General features: G+C 52.1%; 13 protein-coding genes across 13 annotated transcripts; 10 read left to right on the plus strand and 3 right to left on the minus strand.

Annotated features, from left to right (window-relative positions):
• Positions 1–197: 197 nt before the first annotated feature.
• Positions 198–1,043, plus strand: CI109_102020 (uncharacterized protein; the record flags this gene model as incomplete). Its single annotated transcript, XM_032007664.1, has 1 exon — positions 198–1,043. One exon carries the CDS (start codon positions 198–200, stop codon positions 1,041–1,043), a length of 846 nt encoding a protein of 281 aa, XP_031858010.1.
• Positions 1,044–2,096: 1,053 nt separating this feature from the next.
• On the plus strand, positions 2,097–3,162 carry CI109_102021 (uncharacterized protein; the record flags this gene model as incomplete). Its single annotated transcript, XM_032007663.1, has 2 exons — positions 2,097–2,227; positions 2,499–3,162. 2 exons carry the CDS (start codon positions 2,097–2,099, stop codon positions 3,160–3,162), a joined length of 795 nt encoding a protein of 264 aa, XP_031858009.1.
• Positions 3,163–4,531: 1,369 nt separating this feature from the next.
• CI109_102022 (uncharacterized protein) lies at positions 4,532–6,206 on the plus strand (the record flags this gene model as incomplete). The annotated part of the gene is made up of 6 exons (XM_065967065.1): positions 4,532–4,800; positions 4,864–4,965; positions 5,082–5,507; positions 5,707–5,916; positions 5,995–6,112; positions 6,162–6,206. The coding sequence occupies 6 exons, from the start codon at positions 4,532–4,534 to the stop codon at positions 6,204–6,206; spliced, it is 1,170 nt and encodes a 389-aa protein (XP_065823137.1).
• A 367-nt stretch (positions 6,207–6,573) lies between these two features.
• On the minus strand, positions 6,574–8,776 carry CI109_102023 (uncharacterized protein; the record flags this gene model as incomplete). Its single annotated transcript, XM_065967066.1, has 10 exons — positions 6,574–7,051; positions 7,109–7,199; positions 7,254–7,339; positions 7,395–7,528; positions 7,584–7,676; positions 7,729–7,799; positions 7,853–8,041; positions 8,106–8,284; positions 8,336–8,562; positions 8,621–8,776. 10 exons carry the CDS (start codon positions 8,774–8,776, stop codon positions 6,574–6,576), a joined length of 1,704 nt encoding a protein of 567 aa, XP_065823138.1.
• Positions 8,777–9,289: 513 nt separating this feature from the next.
• On the plus strand, positions 9,290–10,574 carry CI109_102024 (uncharacterized protein; the record flags this gene model as incomplete). Its single annotated transcript, XM_065967067.1, has 2 exons — positions 9,290–10,077; positions 10,145–10,574. The coding sequence occupies 2 exons, from the start codon at positions 9,290–9,292 to the stop codon at positions 10,572–10,574; spliced, it is 1,218 nt and encodes a 405-aa protein (XP_065823139.1).
• Positions 10,575–10,605: 31 nt separating this feature from the next.
• CI109_102025 (uncharacterized protein) lies at positions 10,606–11,202 on the minus strand (the record flags this gene model as incomplete). Its single annotated transcript, XM_065967068.1, has 1 exon — positions 10,606–11,202. One exon carries the CDS (start codon positions 11,200–11,202, stop codon positions 10,606–10,608), a length of 597 nt encoding a protein of 198 aa, XP_065823140.1.
• Positions 11,203–11,625: 423 nt separating this feature from the next.
• On the plus strand, positions 11,626–13,561 carry CI109_102026 (uncharacterized protein; the record flags this gene model as incomplete). The annotated part of the gene is made up of 2 exons (XM_065967069.1): positions 11,626–12,678; positions 12,791–13,561. The coding sequence occupies 2 exons, from the start codon at positions 11,626–11,628 to the stop codon at positions 13,559–13,561; spliced, it is 1,824 nt and encodes a 607-aa protein (XP_065823141.1).
• Positions 13,562–13,671: 110 nt separating this feature from the next.
• CI109_102027 (dihydropyrimidinase) lies at positions 13,672–15,406 on the minus strand (the record flags this gene model as incomplete). The annotated part of the gene is made up of 5 exons (XM_065967070.1): positions 13,672–13,798; positions 13,871–14,084; positions 14,137–14,705; positions 14,754–14,875; positions 14,927–15,406. 5 exons carry the CDS (start codon positions 15,404–15,406, stop codon positions 13,672–13,674), a joined length of 1,512 nt encoding a protein of 503 aa, XP_065823142.1.
• Positions 15,407–15,710: 304 nt separating this feature from the next.
• On the plus strand, positions 15,711–16,998 carry CI109_102028 (uncharacterized protein; the record flags this gene model as incomplete). The annotated part of the gene is made up of 7 exons (XM_032008584.1): positions 15,711–15,769; positions 15,827–15,879; positions 15,926–16,050; positions 16,104–16,249; positions 16,299–16,375; positions 16,418–16,634; positions 16,710–16,998. The coding sequence occupies 7 exons, from the start codon at positions 15,711–15,713 to the stop codon at positions 16,996–16,998; spliced, it is 966 nt and encodes a 321-aa protein (XP_031857132.1).
• A 245-nt stretch (positions 16,999–17,243) lies between these two features.
• Positions 17,244–18,473, plus strand: CI109_102029 (uncharacterized protein; the record flags this gene model as incomplete). The annotated part of the gene is made up of 4 exons (XM_065967071.1): positions 17,244–17,465; positions 17,511–17,827; positions 17,914–18,325; positions 18,378–18,473. 4 exons carry the CDS (start codon positions 17,244–17,246, stop codon positions 18,471–18,473), a joined length of 1,047 nt encoding a protein of 348 aa, XP_065823143.1.
• A 159-nt stretch (positions 18,474–18,632) lies between these two features.
• On the plus strand, positions 18,633–20,185 carry CI109_102030 (uncharacterized protein; the record flags this gene model as incomplete). Its single annotated transcript, XM_032008586.2, has 2 exons — positions 18,633–18,858; positions 18,909–20,185. The coding sequence occupies 2 exons, from the start codon at positions 18,633–18,635 to the stop codon at positions 20,183–20,185; spliced, it is 1,503 nt and encodes a 500-aa protein (XP_031857134.2).
• An 802-nt stretch (positions 20,186–20,987) lies between these two features.
• CI109_102031 (uncharacterized protein) lies at positions 20,988–21,532 on the plus strand (the record flags this gene model as incomplete). Its single annotated transcript, XM_032008587.1, has 5 exons — positions 20,988–21,065; positions 21,113–21,219; positions 21,269–21,315; positions 21,372–21,395; positions 21,453–21,532. The coding sequence occupies 5 exons, from the start codon at positions 20,988–20,990 to the stop codon at positions 21,530–21,532; spliced, it is 336 nt and encodes a 111-aa protein (XP_031857135.1).
• A 1,963-nt stretch (positions 21,533–23,495) lies between these two features.
• CI109_102032 (uncharacterized protein) lies at positions 23,496–26,082 on the plus strand (the record flags this gene model as incomplete). Its single annotated transcript, XM_032008588.1, has 2 exons — positions 23,496–23,566; positions 23,625–26,082. The coding sequence occupies 2 exons, from the start codon at positions 23,496–23,498 to the stop codon at positions 26,080–26,082; spliced, it is 2,529 nt and encodes an 842-aa protein (XP_031857136.1).
• Positions 26,083–27,359: the final 1,277 nt, after the last annotated feature.

Genomic DNA, 27,359 nt, shown 5'->3' on the forward strand with positions numbered 1-27,359 from the left:
ACAATTCGAGAGTTGTCGAGGATGCGATGACGACTGCACCGACTCATTCGTCCAAATCATCTTGACCGAACCTCGCACGTACCGAATGAAGGGAGGGAAAGGACGCTATGATGATCTAAGGGAATTGTGGGCTGCAGTAGATGGGAAAGTAAGTAGAATCGACCGCTTGATGAGCCCTGGCCAATTGACGACCACAGATGATCGAGGAAGGTGGTGCGATACAGAGCGAGAAGATTCCAAAGGTCGATGGTCACTGCGACGAGTCCAGTCAAGGAGGAAAGAAGCGGAAGTATGACGAAGCTATCACCACTGGAGGTCAAGAGAAGCCATGTCCCGAAGTGCCGGCCGATACCATCCAGAGCGAGACTGCGGCGGTCGAAGAGGACGGTGATCTTCATCCCGATTCGACAACAGACGACGCCACTGCAGCAACAACGACCGAGCGACGCTTGACTCCACTCAGTGATTTCTGGAGTGATAGCGAAGACGACGACGACGACGAGCCTGATCCAATCCCCCCACCCCTTCCCTCGCCCGGCGGAATCAGCGCGGCGGCTTTTAACAAGACCTATCTCACCATCCCTGTCACTCACTTCGCCCTTCGTACCTTCTGCGAAGCAACCGATCACCTGGACGTCTGGCCATCGCAGTACACCATCGACCAGCTGAAGACCCTTCATATCTATTGGGATTGCGATCCGGGTCCATCACCTTACGACTGGCAGAATCAACCCACCGTGATGAAGGTGTGTACGTGGTTGAGCGCGAGCTACAAGACTTGTGCATCGTTGGGAAAGGCTCTGAAATGTCCCGACGAGCTGTCGGATGACATCCTGGGCGTCAAGGTGGGGACTTGGGTATGGGCGGCGCTGAAGTTAGACGAGGAGGTGATGAAGAAGGGACGATCGAGGAGAATCAATTTGTATTATCAACATACGTGGATTTGGTGGAGGGAAGTGCTGCATGAGATTGGGATTCCGGAGATAGAGCTCGACATTAACGAGATAATCGACCTATTCGAAGAGGTAGCGGACGGACAGTAACGGTTGGTGTGCTCGTGAGAGATGGAATCAGATAGTTTGATGAATGAATTGCGTCCTTTCGGGATCAATTGAGAACTTTCGACGCGACCATTTTCCGTCTCTCGTTCAAACTCGAACCTTCACTTTGAAGTCATGATATCAAACTAGACGTTCGCGATGAGTAGAGACTTTTGTGCAAATTAAGTGTATAGACAAGTAGATGGATCGTCCTGCATGCGTGAGTCGTGTCTTGATGGGATATGTTGACGACTGCAACGCTGATGACAACAATAGATTGATGTGTTGACTGACACACCTTTTATCCCTTATGACACGAAGTGAAGTGACCATCTGTAGAGGCGAGGTAGTATCAACGTCAGGATGGGACGTGTATGATGATGAGAAGCATCCTCAAGATCAAGCTGTAGCCGCGATCAGAAGACGCTTGTTAGATGACTGGTGGGAGGTGTAGGACTGTACGATTCGAAGCGTGAGTACCGTGCGAATTGCCATGTCATGACGTCCCCCTGCGTCTCCATGACCTCAAGCAGAGAGATCAGTTGCTTCTGTTACTCGCCCGCACTCCCCTGGATGTCGTGAAACTTGATGTCGTGCTGCCATACTGTTCGTCGCTGACGTCTCATCCAGGCAGTTGGAGTCAATCACAGCGAATTCATCTGAAAACGTCTTCACCTGATCTACGCACACGTTCTTCTAACATGTACACCCGAATCATCGATTTCACCAAGTATCACAATTGTCTATCTGCTTCTTCACTGTCGATTCGTTTTCAAGGCTCGAGAGAGGGAACGTCAGATGAAGCGGAGGTCGGTGCACCTCAGACTTGCGTGTCATACCCACCCCTTCCGTCCTCTTTCCATGTCGTATCTTCTTCTTTCTCTTTCTCTTTTCTCTCCCGTCAATACTACCAAGCGACCCAAGTTAGATTAGTCTGTCAAGTCTGAATCTACCGACTCAGTGAGTACACACCACATCCTCCTGCATGTGTCACTCGCAAATGGGCTGACATTGACAATGGTAGTGTCCCGAGCTACCCCAACAACCTCAACCAACATGTCCATCACAATCAACAACGAGAACCAGTCCAATGACAATGAGAAGGGGTCTGAGATAGACGAGAACGTGTCAGATGAATGTGGAGAAGGTAGCGCGAACAAGAAGAGGAAGACTTGTACCGAAGACGAGTGAGCTCCACCTCTTGCCCTTGTAGTGTTGATCATCCTTCCCCTTTCCTTCCCCTTTACCCTTGAGTTTCTCCACTGATCCCCTTCACCTCTTATTCACACCACGTTTCCTTCACCTCGACCGTCATCATATCGCTTCCACCGTTGCCTTCCCTCCACACTCTTTGGCCCTCTTGCCGCGAACAACCTTCCCTGTCTTCTGTCTTCCGCACCCTTGAACTCTCTACTTGATGTCAAAACCTGGCATCGAAGCTGACGTTACTGATAACAGCCGCAAAGAAGTCTTCGCCAACTCCTCTACCAACACATCGACTCCCAGCACTAAGACTCCCGACTCCACCTTCACTTCCATCATCACCAACAAGCCCCCTCTCCCTTCATCACTCTGTAACGATTCGGACAAAGACACCATCATCGCCGCACTTCGCTCTCAGCTCGATCAGACAAGCACAGAGCTTGCCACTACTCGACACGACTTCGAGCTCTACCGCAGTACTCATCCTGACCTCGCATCGATAGAGTCCACCACTCCGAATTCTTCTTCCAATGCGGATTATGACGAAGTCGTTGCGAGGAACGATCTCCTGAAACAACTGCTCGCCGAGCTCATTTTCAAAGTCAGACTCGCTCTTCTCAACTCGGATGAAGAGAGAATGGACATTCTGATCGAGAAGATGACAACGGAAGTGGCACTTCTCAAGGAATACAATCAATTGCAGAACGATCATACTAAGACGCTTCACCAGTGTAAAATACATCTGATCAAGTCAGACAAACTTTCCCGCCGTGTGCAGAAATTGACAAGCGATAGGGATACTCTCGCATCTCTCTTGGCCAGGGCGGTAGTAAGGTGTCATTCCCTGGAGGAATATTCACATTTGCCTGTGACAGTCGATTGGAGTCGAGCTGAGCCTTTGCCCGGTGCTCATTGGTAGATGTTCCCCCCTTTGTTTTCTCGTTCTGCTAGTCTGTGCATAGTTTTGTTCATAATCATCCGAAATGGTGCGTACCATCTGTAGTCAAAAATGCATCATCCATGTTGTAATGATAGTCAGATCGAAGCAGCACAAACCAGTGTCGTGTGCGCAAAGGGCGAGTGGTCCTTCAAGACTATTACGCTCACGATCCCCCCACACACAATTATCTTGCACACTCGCCGTGTTGTGCCCTCTAGTGTTACAGAAGCAGTCCTGTTCCTCCTTAAGGGTGGACCGTCCACTCGCAGGGGGCTTCACCGCTGATCCGAGCCGATAGAGGTCAGTCATCTCCAGAACCATTCCCGTACCCTTATGAGGTCACATCCCAAAGGTATATGGCGAGCTACGATAGACCCTTTCGCACGGGTTTCAGCAGTCTGGTATTAATTACCAACAAGCACCATCCTTTGGCAGTAAGACAGCTCCTAGACGGTTCTGAACACGTTCCTCGGCCCTGAAACAGGTGATGTGACGAGTTCGGGGCTGTGTGATGTGGTTGTTCTTGTTCGATGATCCTTCCTCTATCGAGACAAGTTCACCTTGGCGATGGGCGGGGTTGAGTCTGTGCGCACTGTTTTCTACCAGATTGGGATCCAAAGGATATCTCACAGTCATTCGTTTCAGGGACACAGACACACACACACACACACACACACACACACACACACACACACACACACACACACACACACACACACACACACACACACACACACACACACACACACACACACACACACACACACACACACACACACACACACACACACACACACACACACACACACAATCGGCGCTCCATTGATCCGGCTCGTCGTGTATCGCCACGAAAGCAATCCAAAGGAGGATCCTTCCGATCTCGCCGATCCTATTGTGTCTGTGTGCGTGTGCATGTGATTTAATTTCTCGTGGGGAGAAAAGGTTGGGGATAGATCACAGTGGGGCAGGCTGATCTCGATGGGGCAGAGAGCAGCCAAGGGTATAAATAACACGATCCATTTGTATCTACTGTCATTTCTTTCTTCTTTCTTCTTTTTTCCATCACGACAACAACAACTCTTACGACCGTTAGCATTCGATGATCATGGTGAGTCTCATGCTGTCCTTGTGCACATACATACAATGTATACATATATAGATAGTTACATCCATATACATACACACATCCCTACTTACGGAGTAAATACACAAACATACATATACATGTGGCTGAGAGGCGAACTGACTAAATATACTTACTGACTTCTGGATTGGTGGCAGATCGCCTTTCTTTCTTTCTTTCATCACCAACGCTGATAATTATTCGCTTACATCTTCAATAATAAAGATGAAGCGAACTATCAGCACTAACAATCAAACCTTCAATCCTTCGGGAGCACTCCCCCTATCTCCCCCTTACTCTCCCCCCTCTTCCCCCTCTCCCACGAAGCAACTGGACTCCCCGGTTGCTTCAATCTCCCCTATCTTATACAAGGAGGCCAGCTCCTCCACATCCAAGAAGTCCGAGCGTAAGAAGAGAAGTAGAGAGGTGGTTGACGATGACGACGATGAGAGTGTGGAGGATGAGTTGGCAGAGGATGGTCCCCACGCTGCGGCGTGGTGGAATGACGTGTAGGAGGCGAACGCGGATCAGAAGGGGCAGACGTTGGTGGATCTCAGTCCATCAACGCCTTCGATCAGGTGGGGAGTGAGGTTGGTGGTAGATGGGTGCGATCTGTACCGAGCTGCAGCGCCGACAGCTGCGGATATCGCCCTGATCAAGTGAGTTAACTTACGATCGCACTTCGCTGATATTTAGATGGAAGGGGTTCCAAACCCAATCTCGACTGCGCGACTGCTGTACTTCCTTCGGGGATCAGCTAAGCGTCAGTACCGAGATGCGTATATCTCCCGGTTGCTCGACATCTGGAAGTCTTCGCCAATCTCGCCATCTACCTTCATCTCCCAGCCATCTCACATCCGACCCATCCGACCCATCTCGTGTTCCTTCTCGACTGCCGAGGTAGCATCATTCGGTACACCTACCGATCAAGTCGATTCGAGAGGTCGGTATTGCCAGAAGGTGCCAAATTTCGCATCCTTCACCGGGTATTGCAAAAGGATAGCGCAATCGGGGGCCACAAAGTGCCGGCGGAGTATGGCGGGGTGGTGAACTTCGCGGAGGTCGAGAAGGAGAGTCTGGCGGAGGTGAAGAGAGTGTTAGACGAAGATTGGGCAAGTGAAGAGTGGAGGGAGGAGCTGTGGAACCTGGTGCGGCTCCTTGATAGGATACGGACCAGGGAGACAGTCCCAAATGCGACCGAGTGAGTTCTCAAACCCATAGCATGCGCTGACGGGGAACAGCTTTGGCTATCGTTTACTGCTGGATAACCACGTTATCTTGTTGGCCGCTCTGGGACTGTATGAGGACCTCCTCCCGGCAGATGTGTTCTCGAGGTATACCAAGCTATACCGAGAGATCACGATCTTGATGTCGGCCTCAATCTTGTCGAACTCACCCAGCATCTACGGTTTGGTGTATAGCGCCACCGTCTTGAGTGAGCTCGACCATCTCTACCAATCTCGGTCAACATCTAGGACCTTCAAATTTGAGATGTCGTTGTTGGAGGAGATTCTCATCATCTCGAATGGGTTGTTCGTCAGTGCTGTCGTGGGATGTCAAAACACCCACAGCGACGAACAGCTCAAAGAGAGAGTGATGAGAAGCTGGTGGTATGCCCTAAGGGACAGCTTTGTAAGTCTCGTGCGATTGAATCACGCTGACGAATCAGTATGCATGTGAACATCAAGGCTGCTACGAGCCCCTGGATGCCACATCGGATCTGCAGGACCTAGGGTATACAGAGGAGGAGATGTCGGCGAGGCTGCCGGGGACGCGGGCCAGGGACATGAGGTCAGGAGGAGCGACGTGAGTGCTTCATCTTCTTTCGCCTCTGACTGAACTGACATACATTCAGGTGGAGAGCGGCGCAGCGGGCGCTGGGAGGCAGGTACCGGTCTGACCGCTGGCCTTGTCCATCCATCCTACATAGGTGTGGGGACATTGGCGAGGAACGAAGCAATGCGCAGCTGGTGAGGCGGTTCATCCACCGACGCTGCAGGCAAGGCAAGCCCGGGAAGCAAGGGGATGCAGACACCTCACAGCCCTACAAGTTGAGCGTAGGTAGGAAATGCACATTCTGCTGGGTGCACATTTGATGGTATTTAGCAGACGGACTTGCTTGAGGACGAATGGCAGAAATGTTGTCACGGACGCCTTGCACTATCCCCCAGATGAGGTCATACTACAATGCATGAATAACAACTCGCTATCTAAGATTAACAGGGCAAGATGGCTTGAAGCCCAGGACCACGAAGCACAATCGCCTACTAGACGTCCACTACTCTATACCTGCTCACTTCGTCCAACTTGCGAGACTTCTCACTCGAGTCTTCGGCGACAGGTCTTTCGGACTCGTTGTCGGGGAACACAATATACGACGGGACATCGTCGTCGTCTCTGAAGAACCCCTCGGTCGATGCCAACCCTTCCCATTGTACCATTTCATGTTCGTGACCAGGCGGCATTATAGGTGGCGGCCAGATCAAGCAGATGATGTAGTAGCTCAGACCGCCAGCGAGTGTCGAAAGGATGAATCCCATATTGTAGATGTTGGTACTCGCCGCTGCGAGTTGACCCGGATGAAGAGCATTGGCTACTCCGTGAACGACGAGGACAACACCGATGATCCATGCAGCGAAGGCACGAGGGTTGACACCGTATTTGTACCAGTAGATAGATCCTGGACCGGCCACGAACACAGATGGCATGTGGACATTGCCCTTGCGAACAAACCAGTAGTCGACGCTGAGAAGGGCAGGTCAGATATGTAACCAACGAACAAAGATGTAGTAAGTTGCTCACATTTCGATAGCGAGGATGGGACAAATGAAACAGATGTAGCTTCCTAAGAAGGTCAAGAATTGAGCGGCCGACGCGACGATCTTCCAAGGCACTGAAACGAATCCTATCAGCATGGTCTCAAGGAGGAACTTTGCACTAGACTTACCGACACAAATGGCAAGGATAGCACAGAGGATCTGTCCTCGGACGATCGTGAAGTAACGAGGGAAAAGACCGGCGAGATCACAGCCGCTGAATTGGTTACAGGTCAGCCGTAGTCGAGAGCATCACACGGTGTATGACTTACACAGGGATGGAGTTGGAGCTGATGTTGGTTACAAAAGTCGCGTAGACTTGAGTGAGAGCGGCGAGACAGACGAGTGTACGGGCCCCAGCGTTCCAGTTGTGGTCGAGAGTAGCGTTAAAGAAGTCCCAAAGGTTCTGTTTGACGTCAGCAACTCTTTGACCCAGTAGACAGTACGGATAGCGAACTCACCCAGTAGACTTTGCCGTACATCTGATTACCACAAGCTGCGATGACCATACCAACCAGGATGACGATAGGTTTCGAAATGAACAAGCCGTAGGTCTGAGTGTTTGTCAACGGAAGCTCTTGGCTATGCTACCCTCACTCGACTCACGATAGTCCAGGTCTGCTTGGGGTGATTTGCATATCTCGCCAAGTCCGCGATGTTGACCAAAGGAGGGATGACTATCGTATCAGCCGCAGTCCGTATAGCGAGTACTCACCATTTGAGATAGTACTGTTCAACGCTTTCATGAAACCCCAACCGAGCTGACTTCCTGTCACTGTGACGACGGCCAACTTGTCCAGGTGTGCTCCTCCGGCTTTGTGAACAGCCCATGCCATTGTCGCGAAAAGCGAAGGGACAACGATAAAAGACTTGGCCGCAAAGATCTTGGACGTCTTGGAAGGGTGGATGAACATGAATGCTGTGATTGAGGGAAACCGTCAATCGGGGTGTATTGCATGGAAGGCGGTTTTTGAACAACTCACGAAACTGGATAAACCATAGGATGAAGAAAGCTAGCAATTTTCGACTGGTCGTTCCAGAGCTAGCAGGGAGATGATTGGGGATATCCGTCCACTTATGACCGAAGATACAACGCAGAACCACGTCCATCAAGTAACCTGCATAGAGAGTCTGCGTTCCCATGTAGAGAACAGCGACGACTCTGATGACAACCGTTAGACAGTACCTCTAAAGTATATGACAGCGTACTCACCCTCTGATAAAGATCCAGAGCAAACTGCCTCGCAGTCCACCGCTGATACGAACGAACGAGGGGAAACCGATATGATACCTTGAAGGTCCACGGGCGTTGAACAAGACCAGCACACAGCAGAGGAAGGAGCCAACCCAAGCTGCGAGGAAGATGTGCCACCATAGTAGACCGGCCGAGACGAGTGACGCCCCTGCATTGTACGTGGTCGGTGAGAAGGAGATTGAGAACTGAAAGCGTGTGTCAGCGCGCTCAAAGCGACTCAGAGGTATGAAACGAAGCGCTCACTTGAAAGAGGAAAAAGCTCCATGCGTCCCAACGTCTAGTCTCCGGCGGGTTCGGTGCAAGGTCAACATTTGTCCACTTGTTACCTTTACTCTTCTCTTCATCCTCGGTCTCTTTGACTAGGACGAGCTGCTTCAGTCGTTGAAGTCTCGATGACATATCGGCGGCGAGGGCGACGAGTGAGTGTGGATGACTTCGGTATTGGTCTTGGAGTGACAGGACCACCAAGTCCGATGAGTTGAGTCGTCCATATTATACCAAAATTCGGAGTTGCTGACATGGTGCTGTGGAACGGATGGACCCGAAGCAAGATAAGGACTTCGGAGTCGGAGTTGAAGGTATATAGGAATGTCCCTCTAGTAGGAATAGGTAGAACAAAATGTAACTTGAGGAGATGTGAGAGATAAGGAATTTCAGGAATGTTTTGTCAAGCTCAGGGCCAAGCGGAAGCGGGCGAAACTTGGCGTTAGAACAGAGTCGGCGAGCTCCTTCCATCCATGGATGCGGATCGGTTCTGTACCATTGCCGTGCGTTTACTTCCCTCGTCTCGTTTGGGCCCGGCACGTCATTATCACCTCATTGATCATTTACCACTCAAGATATTGCCAAGATAAACTCAAAAGTTGACGACCATGACTGTCGATTGACTCTTATCTCACATCGACGACGATCATGCCAGACGATGTGCCAGAGGTCTATGAGAAGTCCACCAGCACCGTACTACGCGATGAGACGCCAATAGCTACACCTACACCTGCCAAACAACCCCGTCCCACTTTGCGCATCGCCAAACAATGCTTCGACTTCCTTCTCTCGCAATGGCTTCTCCTTGCCATGGGTCTGGTCATCCTCCTTGCCTGGCTCTTTCCCTCTGTCGGTAAACGCGGTGGCCACATCGCATCACAATGGACCGTGACTTATGGCGCTGTCATCTTGATCTTCTTCGTTTCCGGTCTCTCCCTCCCATTCGACAAACTCCGATATCATGCCAAGAACATCCGACTCCATCTCATCGTCCAGATCATGTCCTTCCTTGTCACCTCCTCGGTCTTCTTCGGCATCGCCACTGCAGCTTCCACAAGCTCAGCTATCGAAACTAGCACATTGGTCGGTTTAATCGCTACAGGATCCCTTCCCACTACCATCAGCTCGAATGTCGTCATGACGCGCCAGGCGAAAGGAGACGAAGCGGCAACAATGGTGGAAGTGACATTGGGGAACTTCTTAGGACCATTCATCACCCCTTTGTTGATCACGAAACTGTATCTACCCTCGTCCACAGTGTTCTCAGAATGGCTACCGGTGGAAGCGACAAACAACCTTAGCGCATTGTATCGACATGTCATGATGCAGATGGGTCTGAGCGTTTTCATTCCGCTTTTCGTTGGACAAGTCATCAGGGCTATATGGCCAAAGAGAGTACAAGAGACGGTGGTTCGCTTCAAGCTCGCCAAGGTTGGGTCACTATGTTTGCTCGCGCTTATTTGGTAAGTCTCACTCGCTGCTTTCATAAACTGACATCATTAGGTCAACTTTCTGCACTGCATTCGCTTCTCGCTCCCTTCAGACTATCAATACCCCTACCATCGTGTTCAACGTCTTCGCCAACCTCGCACTGTGTATCTCTTTCACCATCTTATCCTACTTTCTCGCTCGACCACCACACTTTCTTCATCGTCTTGCTCCTCGTATATTTCGTCGTATCAATCGGGAAGAGACCGTATCAATCTGTTTCTGCGCTCCGGCAAAGACTCAAGCATTGGGTATCCCGCTCATCGCTTCGATGTACACCTCCTCAGACGACATGACGCGGGCACTGATACAAGTCCCCATGATTCTTTACACCGCAGAGCAAATCTTAGTTGGACAGTTTCTAGTTTGGCTCTTCTTGAGATGGAAAAGGATAGAAGAGGAAAAGGAACGGACCACGCAGGAGGAAGCGGTGGCCATCGCTTAGAACTCAATGCATATACCTTGATCAATGGATACTATTTCGCAGTCTTCCTCTGCGATGCCGTTCTCAAATTGGAAGATGGTAAAGTCAGTGGTCTGATTGTCAGCGGAAAGTCATCGCCTAACAAACGTACCTCTCCAACCACTGCCATTGGTGCGTGCCAGAGTCCAGCATCGTAGCATACACCGGTATCTCCAGGGACCGTATATGCTTTGACCGTCGTGAGATCGGGCCGTTGTCCGCTCTCATCTCCATCGGCGACGACCACTATGTACGCGGTGTCTGCTTTTCTGCCCATTGGAGTGAACGACTGACTTGTGTATGGATGTCGTTCAAGCGCATGGATAACGAGCGATTGACTGCCATTGACATCTTTAGAGATAGTCCGCGGTGTATTTCTCGACGCGGAAAGAAGTGGACGACCGCTTTGTCCGCTGGGTGCAGTGTCATAATTGTTGGTGCAGGGTGCGATGTAGGGTGTTTTGGTAGAAGTCCCTTGATTTCCGTGTCGAGTCTTGGACGTCGTCAGTGCCGGCGAGATGATATGAAGGCGAGCATGAGTGGTGGACGGGGTCAACGCGACTGCTGTGATTCGAATCGACATGACGAATGCAGACGCAACATAGAACATATGTCTTAAAAAGACATACTCGAATATATACTAAAGATACCCCTTCCAGGGTGTTTATCTCCAAGCGAGCACTATGTCGGTATGGTCCGTAATCCTTATCTTTCCCCTGTTCTCGCGATTTGAGTTATATCCGCCTGGCACAATAGTGGGTCTGCTTGATATCGCATCCATCAATATGACTGCTGATCGCACAAGCATTATGCAGAGTCAGTCCCCCCCGCCTGCCAAGCGTTCGCGCTCAAGTGTCGCGTGCAATCGATGCAAAGAGCGGAGGCAAAAGGTACGCATGTGACTGCGATGTAGACGACTAGCAACTGACATAGGAGACAGTGCGATAACAGTGCTCCAGCTTGCTCCAATTGTCAACGAGCGAGTGTCACATGCGTATACAAAGGAGGTGACCATCCCAGCTGGTATGTGGAGATGCTGGAGCAGAGGTTGAGGGATTTGGAAGCGGTGGTGCAGCGACACGCTGGTGAAGAAATACCCTCTGCAGCAGGTCTCGCCACTCCTGCACCAACGATACCGAGCAACACATCAACTGAGGACACGAGGACCGCCCAAATCAGCGTGGAATCGCCTGCACCGGGCCAGTCATCGTCGTCAACCACTGCCGAGCTGTCCTTTCCACCCAGTCACCTTGGCAATGCCCTCGGCTTCCTATCCCTCTGTGCCGCTGCCGAGCCATACTACGTGGGATCGTCGGCTGGGTTCTCCCTCGCCAACCTTGTCCAGGCTGCCATATACGACAAAATGGATGGCGAGACTTCGTCCACTTCGGACACACCTCGTGACTCGCCTGCGGGCACTTCTCCAAGTGATTCCGTCAGACCGATACGTAATCTTCCTTCGACGAATGACCGGCCGTTCTCATGCCATCGACCAAGGGCAACCACATCTGCAGCCTCCCTTCCCGATAATGAGCTAGGAGAAGCTTTGATGCAGGGATACTTCGTCAAGATACATCGATTCTACCCGTTTCTTGACCGGCAGGTGGTGACCAAGAACCATGTAGAGCGACATGATTTACCGACCGACGGCTTATCACTAGCTCAAAGAGTGATACTGGTCCGACTGCATCTCATATACGGCCTCGGCGCACGACACCTTCAGTTGTCAGGACAGGGTCCGACCTTCGACAAGACACTTCCTGAAGCGCACTTCATCGCAGCGACACGACATCTAGAACAAGCGTTCGAGTTGCGCACAACCGAGAACATCGAGATCATGCTCTTACTTGCTTTCTACTCGCTCCATTCACCCTCCGGTCCGGGGGTCTGGCATCTCACCGGTATGGCAATAAGACTGTGTGTGGAACTGGGATTGCACAAGCGGGTCAAGGGCTTACCGGATTCGAAGCGATACGTTGATCAGAGGAGGAAGAGGATCTTCTGGTCCGCACTGATTCTGGAAAGAAAAGTAGCCGTGTCTCTGGGAAGGCCGTTTTCGATACATGACTGGGACATCGACGTCGAGGTGGGTGCACGCGCGAGATACATCTTCTGACATGTAGCTTCCTGCCAATATTCATGAGAACGCTCGTACACCGAGTGAGATTCTACAGGCAATTCAGCGATCTCCTTATCAGACATCGGAGATCCACACGCATATCCATCTCGCCCGACTTCAACCCTTGATCGCATGCATACAGACCCACAACAGTCGGATCACAGAGTTTAATCCGCCCTCCCTGAACCATCTCAACAATACCCGCGCCGCTCTCGATCATTGGCGAAGTGCTATTCACCCACAGCAACTCAACTCGCATCATCCGGAACACGCGCTACTTCTCGAGTATCATAAAGCGCTCCATCTTCTGGTTCAGCCTTTCTTAGCTGTACCTCAGCGATCTTCATCACATATCTCAACCTGCGCGACAGCGGCTGGATCGATCTGTCAAGCCTACAAGACGATACATCAGAGTGAATCGGCGGGGTTCTTCTTGCTCGATCTTCACGATATCCTTGTCGCCGGTGTGACTCTCATATACTGCTTATGGCTGAATGAACCTTCTATCGACTCGTTCACGCTTCTACACGACATTGGAGCGTGTTCTACCGTCTTATTCCTCATCTCCGAACGATGGGCTAGTGCAAAGCGATACCGAGACGCTTTCGAAGCGCTGGTCAAAGCTGCCGTAGCATATCGACAACGAATGAACCAGACCAACTCGTCGGCGGCCGCGTCAGGTCAACTGTATCTCGCTCCTCAGGACAAGGCACTTTTCGATGCGCAGTCCGTCTGGTGGGGTCAAGACGAAGGTGCAGCGTGGAGAAGAATGTTTGAGGAGATCACAGGGGATGGGGTCGGAGCGGCAGAAGATCCGGCGTGGTGGTTGAACGATCTCGGACTTGCGTGAGGAGAGTGGAAGTACAGCATGGTCAATTGTCGTTGCAGATGTTGTCAGAAGTTCATGTACCTCACTTGTTGCTATGAACAGAGTCTGTGTATCTAGTGATCAGTCTATATTTACGCCCGGGCCATACGCGTGATCCTCTCAAGATGAGTCTCGCCCCTAGACTCGTGACCCACGGTCCCCTTTATCCTCTTAACGTATGTACCCAACCCAGCCCTGCCAACAAGACCACCATTATCTCTGTCCCAGATCACCTCGCCACGAAGTATAGTGTATCTGTCATCAGCTAGTGTATCGAGACGCGCAACTCACCTCGGCCAGTTGGACACTTCGAAGCCCTCGAAAGGGGTGTAATCAATTGAATGGTGCAGATTGTCATTCGTAATATCGTGTTTAACCTCACCGGGAGGATACCAGATTACGATATCGGCGTCCATACCCACGGCAATGGCGCCCTTTCGATGCTGAAGACCATAAAGGTGAGCGGGTTGAGTAGAAGTGACTTCGACGAAGCGCTGCACCGAGACTGCAGAGTACTCAGCATGGCTAGTGTCTTCAAAGTGATGCAGAACACTTACTTCTCTGCCTTTCCACCCCATAAGTCATGAGCAGCGGGAGTCTCGTCTCCACACCGGGTAGTCCATTTGGCACCTTTGTGAAGTCCGCCTTTCCACCTTGCAGACCCTTCTTCTTCCCCATCGGATGGTCAAATGCGCTCGGACAGTGATCACTTGAGAAGGTTGTGACAGTTCCATTGATCATTCCCTTCCACACTGCGTCGAGATCATCCTTTGACTCTCGGAGTGGTGGAGAGCAAATCAACTTTGCCCCTTCAAACGATTTGTTCTCGGTCTTCTCCGTGCCGTGAGAACAACCACATCCGTGACCAGAAGGCTGCATCGCTTCAGCCAACATCAGTAGGTACTGAGGGCATGTCTCCGCGAAGATGGGCTGGAGATCGTTCTGCGCAGTTCGGATCCGGGACATGGCAGCCGAGGAGGAAACGTGAACGATGAGAATGGGTGACGAGACGAGGTTACTCAAGCAGATCGCGCGATTGGTGGCTTCCACTTCGGCGAGCGGTGTTCGAGCAATTGCGTGGTGATGAGGCTCCGTCAAGTCGTTCTCTTTGAGATGATCAATCACTCTGCTGCATTCTATCAGCGATGAATACGGACGGCGACTTGCTACTCACAGTTGGACCATATCGTCGTTCTCCGCATGAATCATCAATGTCATACCCAACTTTCTGGTGCGCAGCATGATCTCCAGCATGTCCCGATCTCCTACACGTCTCGCTTCGTATGTCATGTAGACCTGCACGAGGAGATTAGCCCTGACACGTCTTACACACTGAACATGACTCACTTTGATACTGCTGATTCCTTCTTTCTCAAACAAGACCGGCAACTCCTCGTCCAAGATCTTCTTTGTCGGATTTGTCAGAATCATGTGGAATCCGTAATCACACCATGTCCCGTTTGCCGCAGCTCTACGATGATATTCCTCCACAAGTGGGTACAGACTCTCGTCATGTCGCTGTTGGTTCGCAAACGCTATGATAGTCGTTGTTCCTCCTGCAGTAGCAGATCTTGTTCCAGATTCAAAGGTATCACCGGTATCTTCCCCAGGAGCGACCTGCAATTGTTGGAGATGAACATGTGTGTCAATCCCTCCAGGCGTTATGTACCCTCCTTTGGCATCAATGTACCTCTTGCCAACATCTTTGGGCGGTTTACCGGATTGGATCGTGACGATCTTGTCGCCGGTGATACCAATCCACGTGTCCACAGGCGAGATGTGAGAGGTGGTGACGATCAGTCCATTGTAGATGACGAGGTCGTACATGTTGCTTTGGCGGTAAGCTTGAGAATGGTGAACATCTTGACGAGTGCTTTGCCCAGATAAGAATCGTAGAGATGAACAAGAAGGGAATAGCAATCAACAAGGCGCATGGAAGTAACCGAATCGTTTACGCCTTGACCCGAAAAGCTTATCGGCTCTCGGATTTCGTACCACATGGACAAGGAGACAGATAAGCGCGGGCGACGGAGATCGACGGTTTCGCTTGTCTCCAATCGGGTTACAGCACCGGTCAAAAGCGGTATTCAGATCTCTTGCATCTATCTGTACGTCTTATTATTCAAACACAATGAACGCAGACACCTACGGACCTAGAAACTTGGTGGGCTACGGGCCTGTACCACCCAAGTGGGCTTGTCACATCGTTCCGCAGCTAAGCTCGCCCGACTGACATCCTATACACAGCGCGGCATGGCCCAATGGAGCAAAAATCGCGATTCAAGTGGTTCTAAACTACGGTGGGTCGTCTTCAGCTCGCGAGTGCACCTTATTGACATGCAACAGAGGAAGGATCGGAGTCTACTCTCGTCAATGGCGATCCCCGTTCAGAGAAACTGGCAAGTGAGCTTGGACCAGGATGTCAAGCGCTTGAAGGGACAAGGAACGTGAACATCGAGTCGCTGTATGAGGTGTGTTGTTCCCTACGTGCTTCTCAGTCGGCGCGACTGATGAAATGTGATAGTACGGCTCAAAAGCAGGTGTTTGGCGCATACTTCGCATGTTGAAGGAGTACGGTATTCGATGTACGAGTTACATGATCGGCATGGCACTGTTACAGAACCCTCAGGTAGGAGAATGGTTGGTCAAAGACGGCCATGAGATTGCGAGGTGAGTCTGTTATGTACCTGTGAAGGCCGTCTGCTTATGTGCATCGCAGCCACGGGTGGAGATGGATAGACCGGAGTTCCTGGTCAGAGGAAGAGGAAGTCGAGAACATCCGAAAGACAATCGAAGGTGTGTTTTCCAATGGCAGGACACAGACTGATAGATGTTCAGCTATAAAAGATGTTGGAGGTAAACCACCTGTCGGATGGTACTACGGGATGGTGCAAAGTAAAGCTGGAGTGCGATCGCGAGCACTGGTCGTCAAGACATTTGCAGAGGAAGGCTTGCCCTTGAAGTACTACTCGGACGACTATAGTGACGATTTGCCGCATTACGTTCCGACTCCAGGTGGTCAGGACGATAAAGGGTTGTTGGTCATTCCATACGCGTGAGTTTCAATGTCTTCACGATATGCGTAGCGGTGAAACTGATCTACGATCCCGTCACCTTCACTCACGAACAGACTCGACACCAACGATTACAAAGATGGCAATCATAACTCTTTCCTCTCACCCGACAACTTTGCCTCCTATCTCATCGGTGCTTTCGACGAGCTGTACAAAGAAGGTGTAGATGGGTCACCGAAGATGATGTCAGTCGGTCTGCATGCGCGACTTGTTGGTCGACCGGGGAGGATAGCAGGACTGCGGAAGTTCTTCGAACATGCCAAGAAGCATGAGGGTGTGTGGTTCGCCACTAGGGAGGAGATTGCGGATCATTGGAGAAAGCAGCATCCATACAAGGCTCAATGAGGTTATGCATGAGGGTGTATGAGTCAAGTCCGAGATCGTATCTGAATAGCATGTTTGGCTCTCTGGTTGTTACGCGTACCATTTTGCATCGCACGCCTAATTCTCGAGCCATAAGAACGATCAGGCACGCGTTCTGGCCCTTGAACTGATATTAACTGGAGATAAGGGAGTTGAAGATCGACATCGAACGTCAATACACCAATTCGTATGAGTTCCCTCTGTAACATGCATCGTGACCACGCATCATGGAGAAACAGGCCCCTCCGCCAGCATATTCAACGTCCAGCTTGACCACCTCATCACACGGTGTAACACTCAGCATCCCTTCCATATCGTATCAACCAGGATCCAATGTACCCATCACAATCACAGCCCCGCAATCATCCTTCGCTTCGTTCGTTGGGGATGCCATCTGCACCCTCGAGGGGATGAGTTCAGTGACGTTAATGGGGAAGATGCGATACCAGGTACATGCAATCGTGACGTCCAGTACGCAGCTTATACCATCGTAGGCGGGTCAACTCACGAACATCGGCTTTGGCGGTGGTGCGGCATATCCGATAACATCTCGCGAGGAACACGTGTTCGCCTCGACATCGACTTCTATTAATCTGACACCGAGCAAGGAGAAGACGTCTGGAGGAGATGCAGTGCTTCAAGCGGGTCTAGATATCCCCGCAGAGCGGAGCTGTAGCTGCGATGGACCGAGAACGAGTGGGATACTGCCCAGTGTTCCACTCGTGGAAGAGAATGTTATAGAGCGAAGTGGGGTGTCGTGGACACTGGCTGTGGTCATCAAACGGAAAGGGCTTACGAAACGGGACATCAAGTGAGTGGTGCAATCCTTGACAACGCTAACTTGTCCAGACTGTCCATCAATATCCCCGTGTCGCTCTACCAATCTCTTCAACCCAGCGATGCCATCCTGACCAACTCCTCGACTCACGCGACTAAGTTCACCTCGCCCACGCCCCCCGTTTGTACTGTCAGCCTCGCGGTCTTCCCTCCCACTGCATCTCGACCCTTGTCAATCCCTTTCCGAATCCACGTTGCGACCACGCCTTCCCCCTCAATAGTCACAGCCTCTGACGTACATCCCCACGGCAAACTCAAGGTCACCTTCTCTTTAACACGAAACACATGGACGAAGGGGATCAAGCAGTCTGGATTCGGCGATCCTGGAGGCTATGCATGGCCTGGAGTCCATACTCGATCGGTCAGTCCTGCTGTGCTGCAAGGTGGAGGTAGAGACGGGGTCGAGTTTGAAGGAGTGTACGATCTGGCAGAGCAGGAGAAGACGGTGGACGGGTGCGGTCTTTCGATTCATGTGAGTGATGCGGTCCGTGGGTCTGATTCTGGGCTGACCAAACAACTCATAGTGGACATGTCATGCCATTGTGCAGTGGGATCACCTATCGAGGCCGGTGGGAGTGAGCATACCCATCAATCTCCCTCCGGCCGTAGCACAGGGATGAGTCGTTAGCGTATCGATCGATGTGCATGTGGCCTTATACTGTATCATGTATTCACGGTCATAATAGACGAAGGTGCTATTTTAGGCTGGCTCCGGAACGCCACGAGGATGATCGGTGAAGAAAGATGCCGTAATTGAGCCAAACAAGCCGAATCCGGTGATGTATGCGTCGAACCTTAAATTGATGATCAGCCAAAATACATGGACGATGGGCATATCGAGTACTGGTGTGGGTGTGAAAAGTGATATAGATAGGTCAAGATGTCGTCTGCATCAGCAGCGAGCATTTGTCGAAGCATCCACACCATCACACCATCACACCATGAAGCTTGAACTTGTAACGGCTTGCGCGTTGGCTTTGCAGGCAGCGCCAGCGTCAGCCTATGGTACGTGACCTCGTAACAAGCTGCTGAACGTCACTGACCCCTCACGGCAGCGATCGATCGACGTGCTGCTACACCAGTGAAGAATAATGGCAAGCGTGGTCTGTCCTTCAACCAGGCGAACCTCACATCACCCTTCTCTCTTTCCGGCCAAAATTCGAAGGTGTCATGGGCGTACAACTGGGCTCAAACTCAGACGGGGTCTGGATTCAACCCTGTCCTCGAATTCGTTCCTATGCTTTGGAGCAACGCAGCCGAGCTCTTGTCTTCTTGGAAGACGAACGCTCAAAAGGGAATTGACAACGGTGCGACCGCGCTACTGTCGTTTAACGAGCCCGACTTTTGTATATCCGGTTCGGCTTGTATGAGCGTGAGCGCTTCCGTTGACGCGTATAAGAAATACATGCAGCCTTTCGCTGGCAAAGCGCTCCTGGGATCGCCCGCTGTCACGAATCAAGGTAGTCCCGGAGGATTGACCTACCTTCAAGATTTCATTGGCAACTGTACTGGCTGCACGATCGATTTTATCACCTTGCACTGGTACTCGAACCATTGGGCTGGTGCAAACTATCTCAAGTCGCATGTTGAGGCGGCACGAAAAATTGCGGGAGGACGACCGATATGGATCACCGAATTTGCACTCGACAATAGCGATGGGGTGTATACACAGGACGATCTCCGCGTTTTCCTTCAGACGGCACTTCCTTGGTTGGATGCACAACCCGACGTACACCGATACGCATATTTCATGGACGCACCGGGGATGTTGATCAATTCGGCGGGGACAGCGTTGAGTGACTCAGGCGTGTTATACAATAATTACACAGGTGCTACCGCGACAGCCGCGAAAGTAGCTGCTACCTCCTCAATTAGTAGTTCATCAACGAGCAAGTCGACCGTAACAAGCTCGTCGTTGAAAACGTCGTCAGCATCCACTGCCAAGGCATCATCATCATCTGCACCGTTGGCGAAATCATCTTCAACCAGTCTATCGAAGACGTCTTCTACGATTCCGAAGCCAGCGTCTTCAACAATCTCGACAACGGCGTTATCGTCAAGCTTCAATCCCGCATCGATCGCATCATCGAGCAAAGCGACTGCGGTGGTTTCCACAGCGAAGTCTTCTGCAACCGCCTCCACGAGCAAGGCTATTTCAGTCACTGCGTCGTCCGCCAATGGCAGTACTACCGCACAAAAATCTTCGACTTCGGTCGCTCCCAAAAGCTCGAGCACGTCAACGTCAAAGACATCGACTACCACTGTACGCCCCTCGTCAAGCACAGCTTCAGCTTCAAAGGCTGCGTCCACCACGAGCAAAGCCAAAGCGTAGTTATAGGCTACGAATAGTTGCACGATAACCAGCATCAATCGAACAGCAGCAGGCGGAAGCATATATACACCATATAGAGTTTGCATGTTTATAGATAAGACGTGATGCACTTGTACGACAACAACATTCTACTCGTAAAGTGCAGGGCCAGCGAATGTTCTACGTCGTTAGTTGCACCATACGAACGTCGCCCGATTTTCCAACTTCCATGTCGCAGCTGTTCGTCTGGTAGAGCCAATGACATGCACAAATTGCCATTTCGTCGCATACACAATCACCTGGCGCATGGTCGTTAGATCTCGTACAGATGATGACCAGGCACGGTCAGTAAATATGATCGCAAAGTCGCGTCGATCGATCAAAGAGACACGCGTATCAGTGATCTTTTCAACCGAACAATAGTTTACTACGCTGTGAGCAAAGCACAGCGACCACCCAGCACTAAGCCGCCGTCATTGCATCACTGGGCTGAATGAAGCATCTGTTTGGTCCAGTAATCGCGATTTGGGTGTAGATCATGTCGATGTTTGCCATCTTCTCGATCGATCCTGGCGTGCCCTTCCTTGTCATAATTTCACAACGCGTTGACATCAGCACTGTTGGTCCCGATAATGACCATCGCTCCATCTTAACGTAAACGAATGACGTGCGAGTTGGAGAACATTACAAAATTAGGGAACACCGGTTCGATTCACAATGACGATAAGTCAGCCATCGTCAGTGTATATAAACCGTCTACAATCGGCATACCGTGTCGTTTTTCCCCAAATCAAACCATAAACACACACGCACATCACACAACATGTCATCTGAACCCGGACACTCCAACGCAGACACTCACCTCAAGGCTGACGGTACACCCGATGCTCGATTCAAGGAGGTGAGTAGGTTGTTTGGGTGAATATCAGCTCGCTGACCACGTCGCAGCACGGCGGCGGCCAACACGGTAACCAAGGAACCGGCTTCGAGGAGATCGGTGACGGTAGCTCGAGCTTGGTCACCGAGGGTACCGGTGAAGACACTGGCACATACAAGTGAGTCTCGCCGAGGCGATCTGCCTTGGTCACTAACCAAGATCCTTAGGCCATCACTCCACGACGGTAAGAAGAAGGACGGCAGTGATGACAGTCGTGAGTATTTGGATGGTGTAGTACATGTCGATTACTAACAGTACGTCTGTACGTAGGAGTCAGCTCTGAACATGGTTTCGGTGAGTGAACAGTCACAAGTAGTTGCAATAATCACATCGATCTGACACCACACTCAGGCGGAGACCGTGAGCGAGCGTCCGCCGAGGGCCAGAAGGGTGGATCGGCTAGCTATGATAACGGTGGCTTGACTCAGTAGAGCAGTCTCAAAGAAGTAACACTGTAGCGAATAGTCTTTCAATGCATTGCCTGCAAATGCATACGATCACGAATACTCGGGTGACGAATCGTAGTCGTCCGAGATATCGAATCTCACTGTCAGTTGCAAGTTCGCATTGGACGGTCAAAAGCGAACAGTAGCCATATGCTTTTCCTAGATTCAGACCGGAGCGTCTATTACCGCTATCGCCTCACAATCACTTTGAGTTCGCACACGAGACAATCAGGTCGGGGGTGCTGACTCTGAAGCTGTGGTTAAGATGTTTACAGCCACTTCTGTGGATCGACACCGAGACAACGGGCGTCGAGGTACGAATCATTTACGTAGATCCTGGGGTTTGATCTCTCCCATTTCATTTGTGCTCGTCGGTAGTCATGTGAGCGAGACGAACTTGTGAACCACGATGGTCTGGAAGCGAATAGCTGTTCAATACGCTAACCACATTGATGTGTGGTCTGTGCGACATTATGTGCCGTCACACGACCCCCATGTGTTTCACGGAAGGTTCTGAGGGCCGTCATTCTGGACCTGCTGTATATCGTTATCCGTCCCACCAGAATCAGCTGAAATTGATCATCTCCGCTCGTATTTACGAGAAACGACTGCAATAACGAGATGACCTGGGGCTATCAGCGGGGCAAGTGATATTCAAAACGACGGTTATGCCGTCCTCGCTACTGGTCCGGGAAATTTCAGCCTCTTCCAGTCAACCGGGTCGACCGTAACTGCGGTTCACTGGTTCTGCGCTAGTTTAGCCTCATCCGACGATTTGGCAGACCTAAACATTAATTATTGTTTTGTTTATCATTCGGATTGACATTTAGTGCCTGATATACTCGTCGGTACCTCGATAAACAAAGGTCATGGGCCCAGTTTAGTGGGGACGTCCATGCACTACTACTCCTGCACTCAATTGCGTCGTGTCATATATTGCACCCTAACTATTGGATGGGATACTTCAATTTGTTTCTAGCGTCCAAACTCTTCCGAGCGGACCAGATTGGGTTTGACCCGCTCAAAAGAGTAAACAAACCACAATCTGGACCCAGATCAAACCCGGATGGAGGAATCCGTTTAAACCCTCCGAGATACCAAAACTCTGTTTGTCGTCCCTGATGGACCGGCTTCGATCAGTTGAGCTATAAACAGGTATAGGAATCAGGTCGCTCCGGACGCTATGTTCATGCATCCCGAACGCACAGCTTGTTTCTTCAAGCCACTTTGACGAAAGAGGCGTACTCGTTTCTGGGGTATAAGCTCTTACGTTGTATGCAGATCTCAGCCTGATAACACGGGGGGAGACGACATATAAACGGTCCGGTGGCTTGTTTATGTAATTTATATCGTAATAGCGCTCTCGTTAAATTACCACCCTTTAAGCTTATGGGTTTGCATGTGTCTCATTCCGAACATTCCTCTCCAATGGTATTACAGCATTCCTCGAACCTGTTGATCACAGCGTTGATCACCCTTGACCACCCCTTGATCTCCCCTGTCGATTCCAATGGCGCATACATCTTCAAGCCGTTGACGTCAGGGTATCAGACCTGCCTATCTAAGGTTTAGACTCGTTCGCAAATTGATCAATAAAACTCTAACTCGTCTCTCGACCGGATGACATCGCAACATACGACCATCCGGGAGAGCGACGACCGCTGTCCGAGGCAGTGCCGGACAAGCACGACATGCGACGACCTCGCCTGAAAGGAATCGATGACGATTGTTCAGGACGAGGGGGCTGACGGACGACTTCGAGGGGACTCTGTTAGAGTCGTCGAGGTCGAGGCGAAAAGGTATAAGAAGGGGTAGGTCGGGACGTGTAGAGACTCAGTTCTTCATCAACTAACAGTCCGACCTTCTCTCTTTCAATCAGCATCTATCTGTACGAGCGCCTCACTACAGCTCCCACTCGATCACCACACTACCACAGATCGTATACACAATGAAGGGTGCTATCTTAGCTTCTCTTCTCTTCGCCCTTGCGGCCGACGCCAGACCATGGCCCCAGTTCCGGTGAGCAGTGACCTTCATCTTCACTCCCCTTGTACCACACGCTGACCTTCTACACCAGTCGTCAAGCGGCTCCCCTCGACCCTCTCTTGGGCCTTGATGCTACTGCGACTCTTCCCCTTCCCGTCGGCGCCACCGTCACCCTCTCCGTGCCAGTCGTTGGTGAAGTCACAGCAGTCGTCAACCCTACCGGGGCCGCCACAGCAACTGACTCGGCCCTTCCCATCGGTGCGACTGTCGGTGTCTCAATCCCCATCATTGACACCGGTGCTACCGTTGGCGTCGACCCGAACCCATCCGATCCTCTGTTGGGTGTCGACGTAACTGCGACACTTCCCCTCCCTGTCGCCGTAACACTCCCTGCCTCGGTCCCAGTCCTCGGAGCCGGTGCTACAGTCGTGATCAACCCTTCGGGTACCGACTCTGGTGCGGTCGCTACTCCCACTGCTACCGCCGGCGCTGCCGACGCAACCTCATTGCTTGGCGTTGATGCTACTGTCTCAGTTCCACTCCCCGTCGGTGCGACTGTCCCCATCTCCATCCCCGGACTCGGCGTTGGAGTCACGGCGGTTATAAACCCCTCTGGCACTGGCGCGGCCGGTGCTGCTGACCCTGCCGCCACTGGCACTGCTACCGACCTCCTCGGCGCTGGTGTCACTGCCACCCTTCCTCTCCCTGTCGACGCGAGCATTGGTGTATCCGTGCCCATCGTCGGTGGTGCTACCGTGGTTCTCAACCCCACCGGTACCGATGCCGCGGGTGCCTCAATCACCCCCGGCCCCAGCGGTTCCGCCTCTGGGCTCCTTGACGTCGGTGCCACCGTGACACTTCCTCTCCCTATCAGTGCCAGTCTTGGTGTCTCCCTCCCCGTCGTTGGCGATGCCACGGTCGTCATCAACCCCTCTGCTAGCGGTTCAGCTGGCCAACCCAGTGCCTCTGGTCTCCTCGGCGTCGGTGTCAGTGCATCGGTCCCTCTTCCCGTTGGCGCAACCGTCGGTGTCTCCGTCCCCGTCGTTGGCGGCGCGACCGTTATCGTCAACCCCTCCGCTACCGACTCTGCCGGCCAAGTCATTCCTACTGGAAGCACGAACCCCTCTGGTGGTATCATTGGCGTCGGTGCCAGCGCCTCGATCTCCCTCCCCGTCAGTGCAACCATCGGTGTTTCCGCGTCCGGAGTTGGTGGAGCCACGGTGGTCATCAACCCATCTGCTACTGGCTCCTCTTCACCTGCGTCCTCCGCTTCTGCCTCCGCGACCGCTATCTCCGATGCTTCTGGCTCTGCCACTTCTTCCTCCGTCTCCCCTCCTCGTGCCACTTCCGCCGCTTTGGCTGTTGGATGCCTCGTCGATGGCTGTACCGATGAGGAGATCTGTGGCGAGTTTGTCACCGACGACGGCACCACCGATGTCTGCTACTACATCCCCAACCCCGATGGTGGCTTCTCCGACTGTCGAGCGAACGGCTGCCCCGGTGGCCAATGTGGTAGGACTACCGAGGACACCTTCATCTGCTTCTTCAACTCTACTATGACCGCCAGCATGACCGCCAGCTCCACCTCTGCCCCCATCGGCTCTGCCACCGCTTCTGTATCATCCACCAGTGCTCCTTCGGCTGCTCCTTCCGCCGGCGGCGATGCAACCAACAACGGTTCCGGTGCTGGTGTTCCCTCCGGCAACGGCTCTGGCTCTAACGACTCTGGCAACGGTGCTGGCTCTAACAACAACGGTAACGGCTCCGGCTCTGCCACTGGCGGTGGTTCCGCTTCTGCTACCGATGGTGCCGACCCTGTCACTCCCGGCGACGACGGCTCCAACGGTTCCAGTGCCGCCTCTGGATCCGGTGACAACGGTTCTGGTGACAACGGCTCCAACTCCAACGGCTCTGGTACTACTGGATCCACTGGCTCTGACGGTGCTGCTTCTGGCTCCAACGACTCTGGCTCTGGCTCCAACTCTGGCTCCGACTCTGCCTCCGCTGGTCAAGGCTCGAACGACTCTGGCTCTGCTGCTGGTTCCGACGCCTCCAACTCTGGTACCGGATCTGGTTCCGACTCCACCGGCTCAGGCTCTGACGGCTCCGGCTCGTCTAGTGACAACGGTGCTTCTGCCAACGGATCTGGCTCAGACGGTTCCAACTCCGCTAGCTCTGGCTCTGGCTCATCCGGAGACAACGGCGCATCATCATCTGGCTCTGGCGACAACGGATCATCCTCATCTGGCTCTGGCTCTGACAATGGTTCCGGCTCGTCTTCTGGCGGTGACTCCACTGGCGCCTCGTCATCTTCCGGATCAGGCTCTGACAACGGCTCTGGTTCCGCTTCGTCCGGCTCCGGCTCTGGTGACAACGGTTCTTTATCTGGCTCCTCTACCGGCTCCACCGGCGCAACCGGTGTCAACTGTGCCCCCGTCGACGGCGTTGTCACTCTCGAAAACATCTACTGTCTCTTGCTCGTTGTCCAAGGCGACGTCGAGGTCCTACAAACCGATGTCGACGACATCCAGGCGACCATCGCTCAGTAGACTTCTTCCTACCACCTTTCATTTTCTCTCTAAATTCTCTTTCTCACGCGACGGACAATCTTTCTTTCTCGAATCATAGTCGGACACTGTATTAATAACAAGGACACTAGGGTTTCATGGCGTAACTGTATTATAATAGCAAAGTAAAGAAGTAGTTATCAGTTACATCGCATGGACATTATCATCACACACTTGTTGCACTTGAACATGACGCAGCGTAGATGTTGAATCACAGTGAAACACTCGTCGGCTGCGATTTGATGCGACGTATACACACCCCGTTGCTTAGTCCGTGCGACCACAAGTCGGTGTGGTGACATTTGACGATCTGTCACAGCGTTAATTGCTCATTCGACGGCAGGAAGCACAGTTCAACTGTCAATAACGTTGAGGGTGTCGTTAGTTAGCTGTGACTGAAGAGGAAACCGCTGCAAGGTGCGAAAGAGTGGCTGAATACGACTGATTGGAGGTTTCCGGCAGACCCAAGGCCGTCAGCGGCTTCAGCGACGTGAACTTCCTCTTTCGTCAGGGTATGACGAGGTTCAAGCTTTTCCAACATTGATAGCACGAACACTGATTCCGTTCCCGAGGTGCGCACCCGAACTGTCAGCAAGTCGCCATCGCGTTGAAGCAATGGCACAATTGCAAGATGTTCGAAGGACATTGCGACCGAGCAACCGCGTCGTAGTATTAACTGCGTAGAGCTGTAACGTTGCTCATCTATTAATCCAATAAATCCATGTATGACACGTTCGTGCTCGGATCAGCGTCGCTCGGTACTCAAAACACTGTATGAGGATGCATCGCCTTCACAACGTGCTCACTACGCTTCCGCGTCCTCGCTCTCAATATTACTGTCCGTTTCTCCAAGTATCTCCAAGTATGGGGGATGGTTCTCTGCCCTGTTGACGTGCGTGCGGACCACTGAGAGCCTTGTCCCTAAGGGGGGGAGCGCAGAACCGGGCGGGCGGGTTCCGGTTGCGGACGGGGGGGCGAGAAGGTGACAAGGGGCCCAGGAAAGCCATGCATCCGCACCCATGTGTCGATGCATCACCATGGACGGTAGTAAGAGCGTCCTCCCCCCCCATCCGCAGGGTTAGGGGGTTAGGGGGTTAGGGGTTAGGGGTTAGGGGTTAGGGGTTAGGGGTTAGGGGGTTAGGGGTTAGGGGTTAGGGGTTAGGGGTTAGGGGGTTAGGGGTTAGGGGTTAGGGGTTAGGGGGTTAGGGGTTAGGGGGTTAGGGGTTAGGGGTTAGGGGTTAGGGGTTAGGGGTTAGGGG

The sequence above is a fragment of the Kwoniella shandongensis genome, chromosome 3 (genome assembly GCF_008629635.2).
Source record: "Kwoniella shandongensis chromosome 3, complete sequence".
In the NCBI taxonomy this organism is placed as follows: Eukaryota; Fungi; Basidiomycota; class Tremellomycetes; order Tremellales; family Cryptococcaceae; genus Kwoniella; species Kwoniella shandongensis.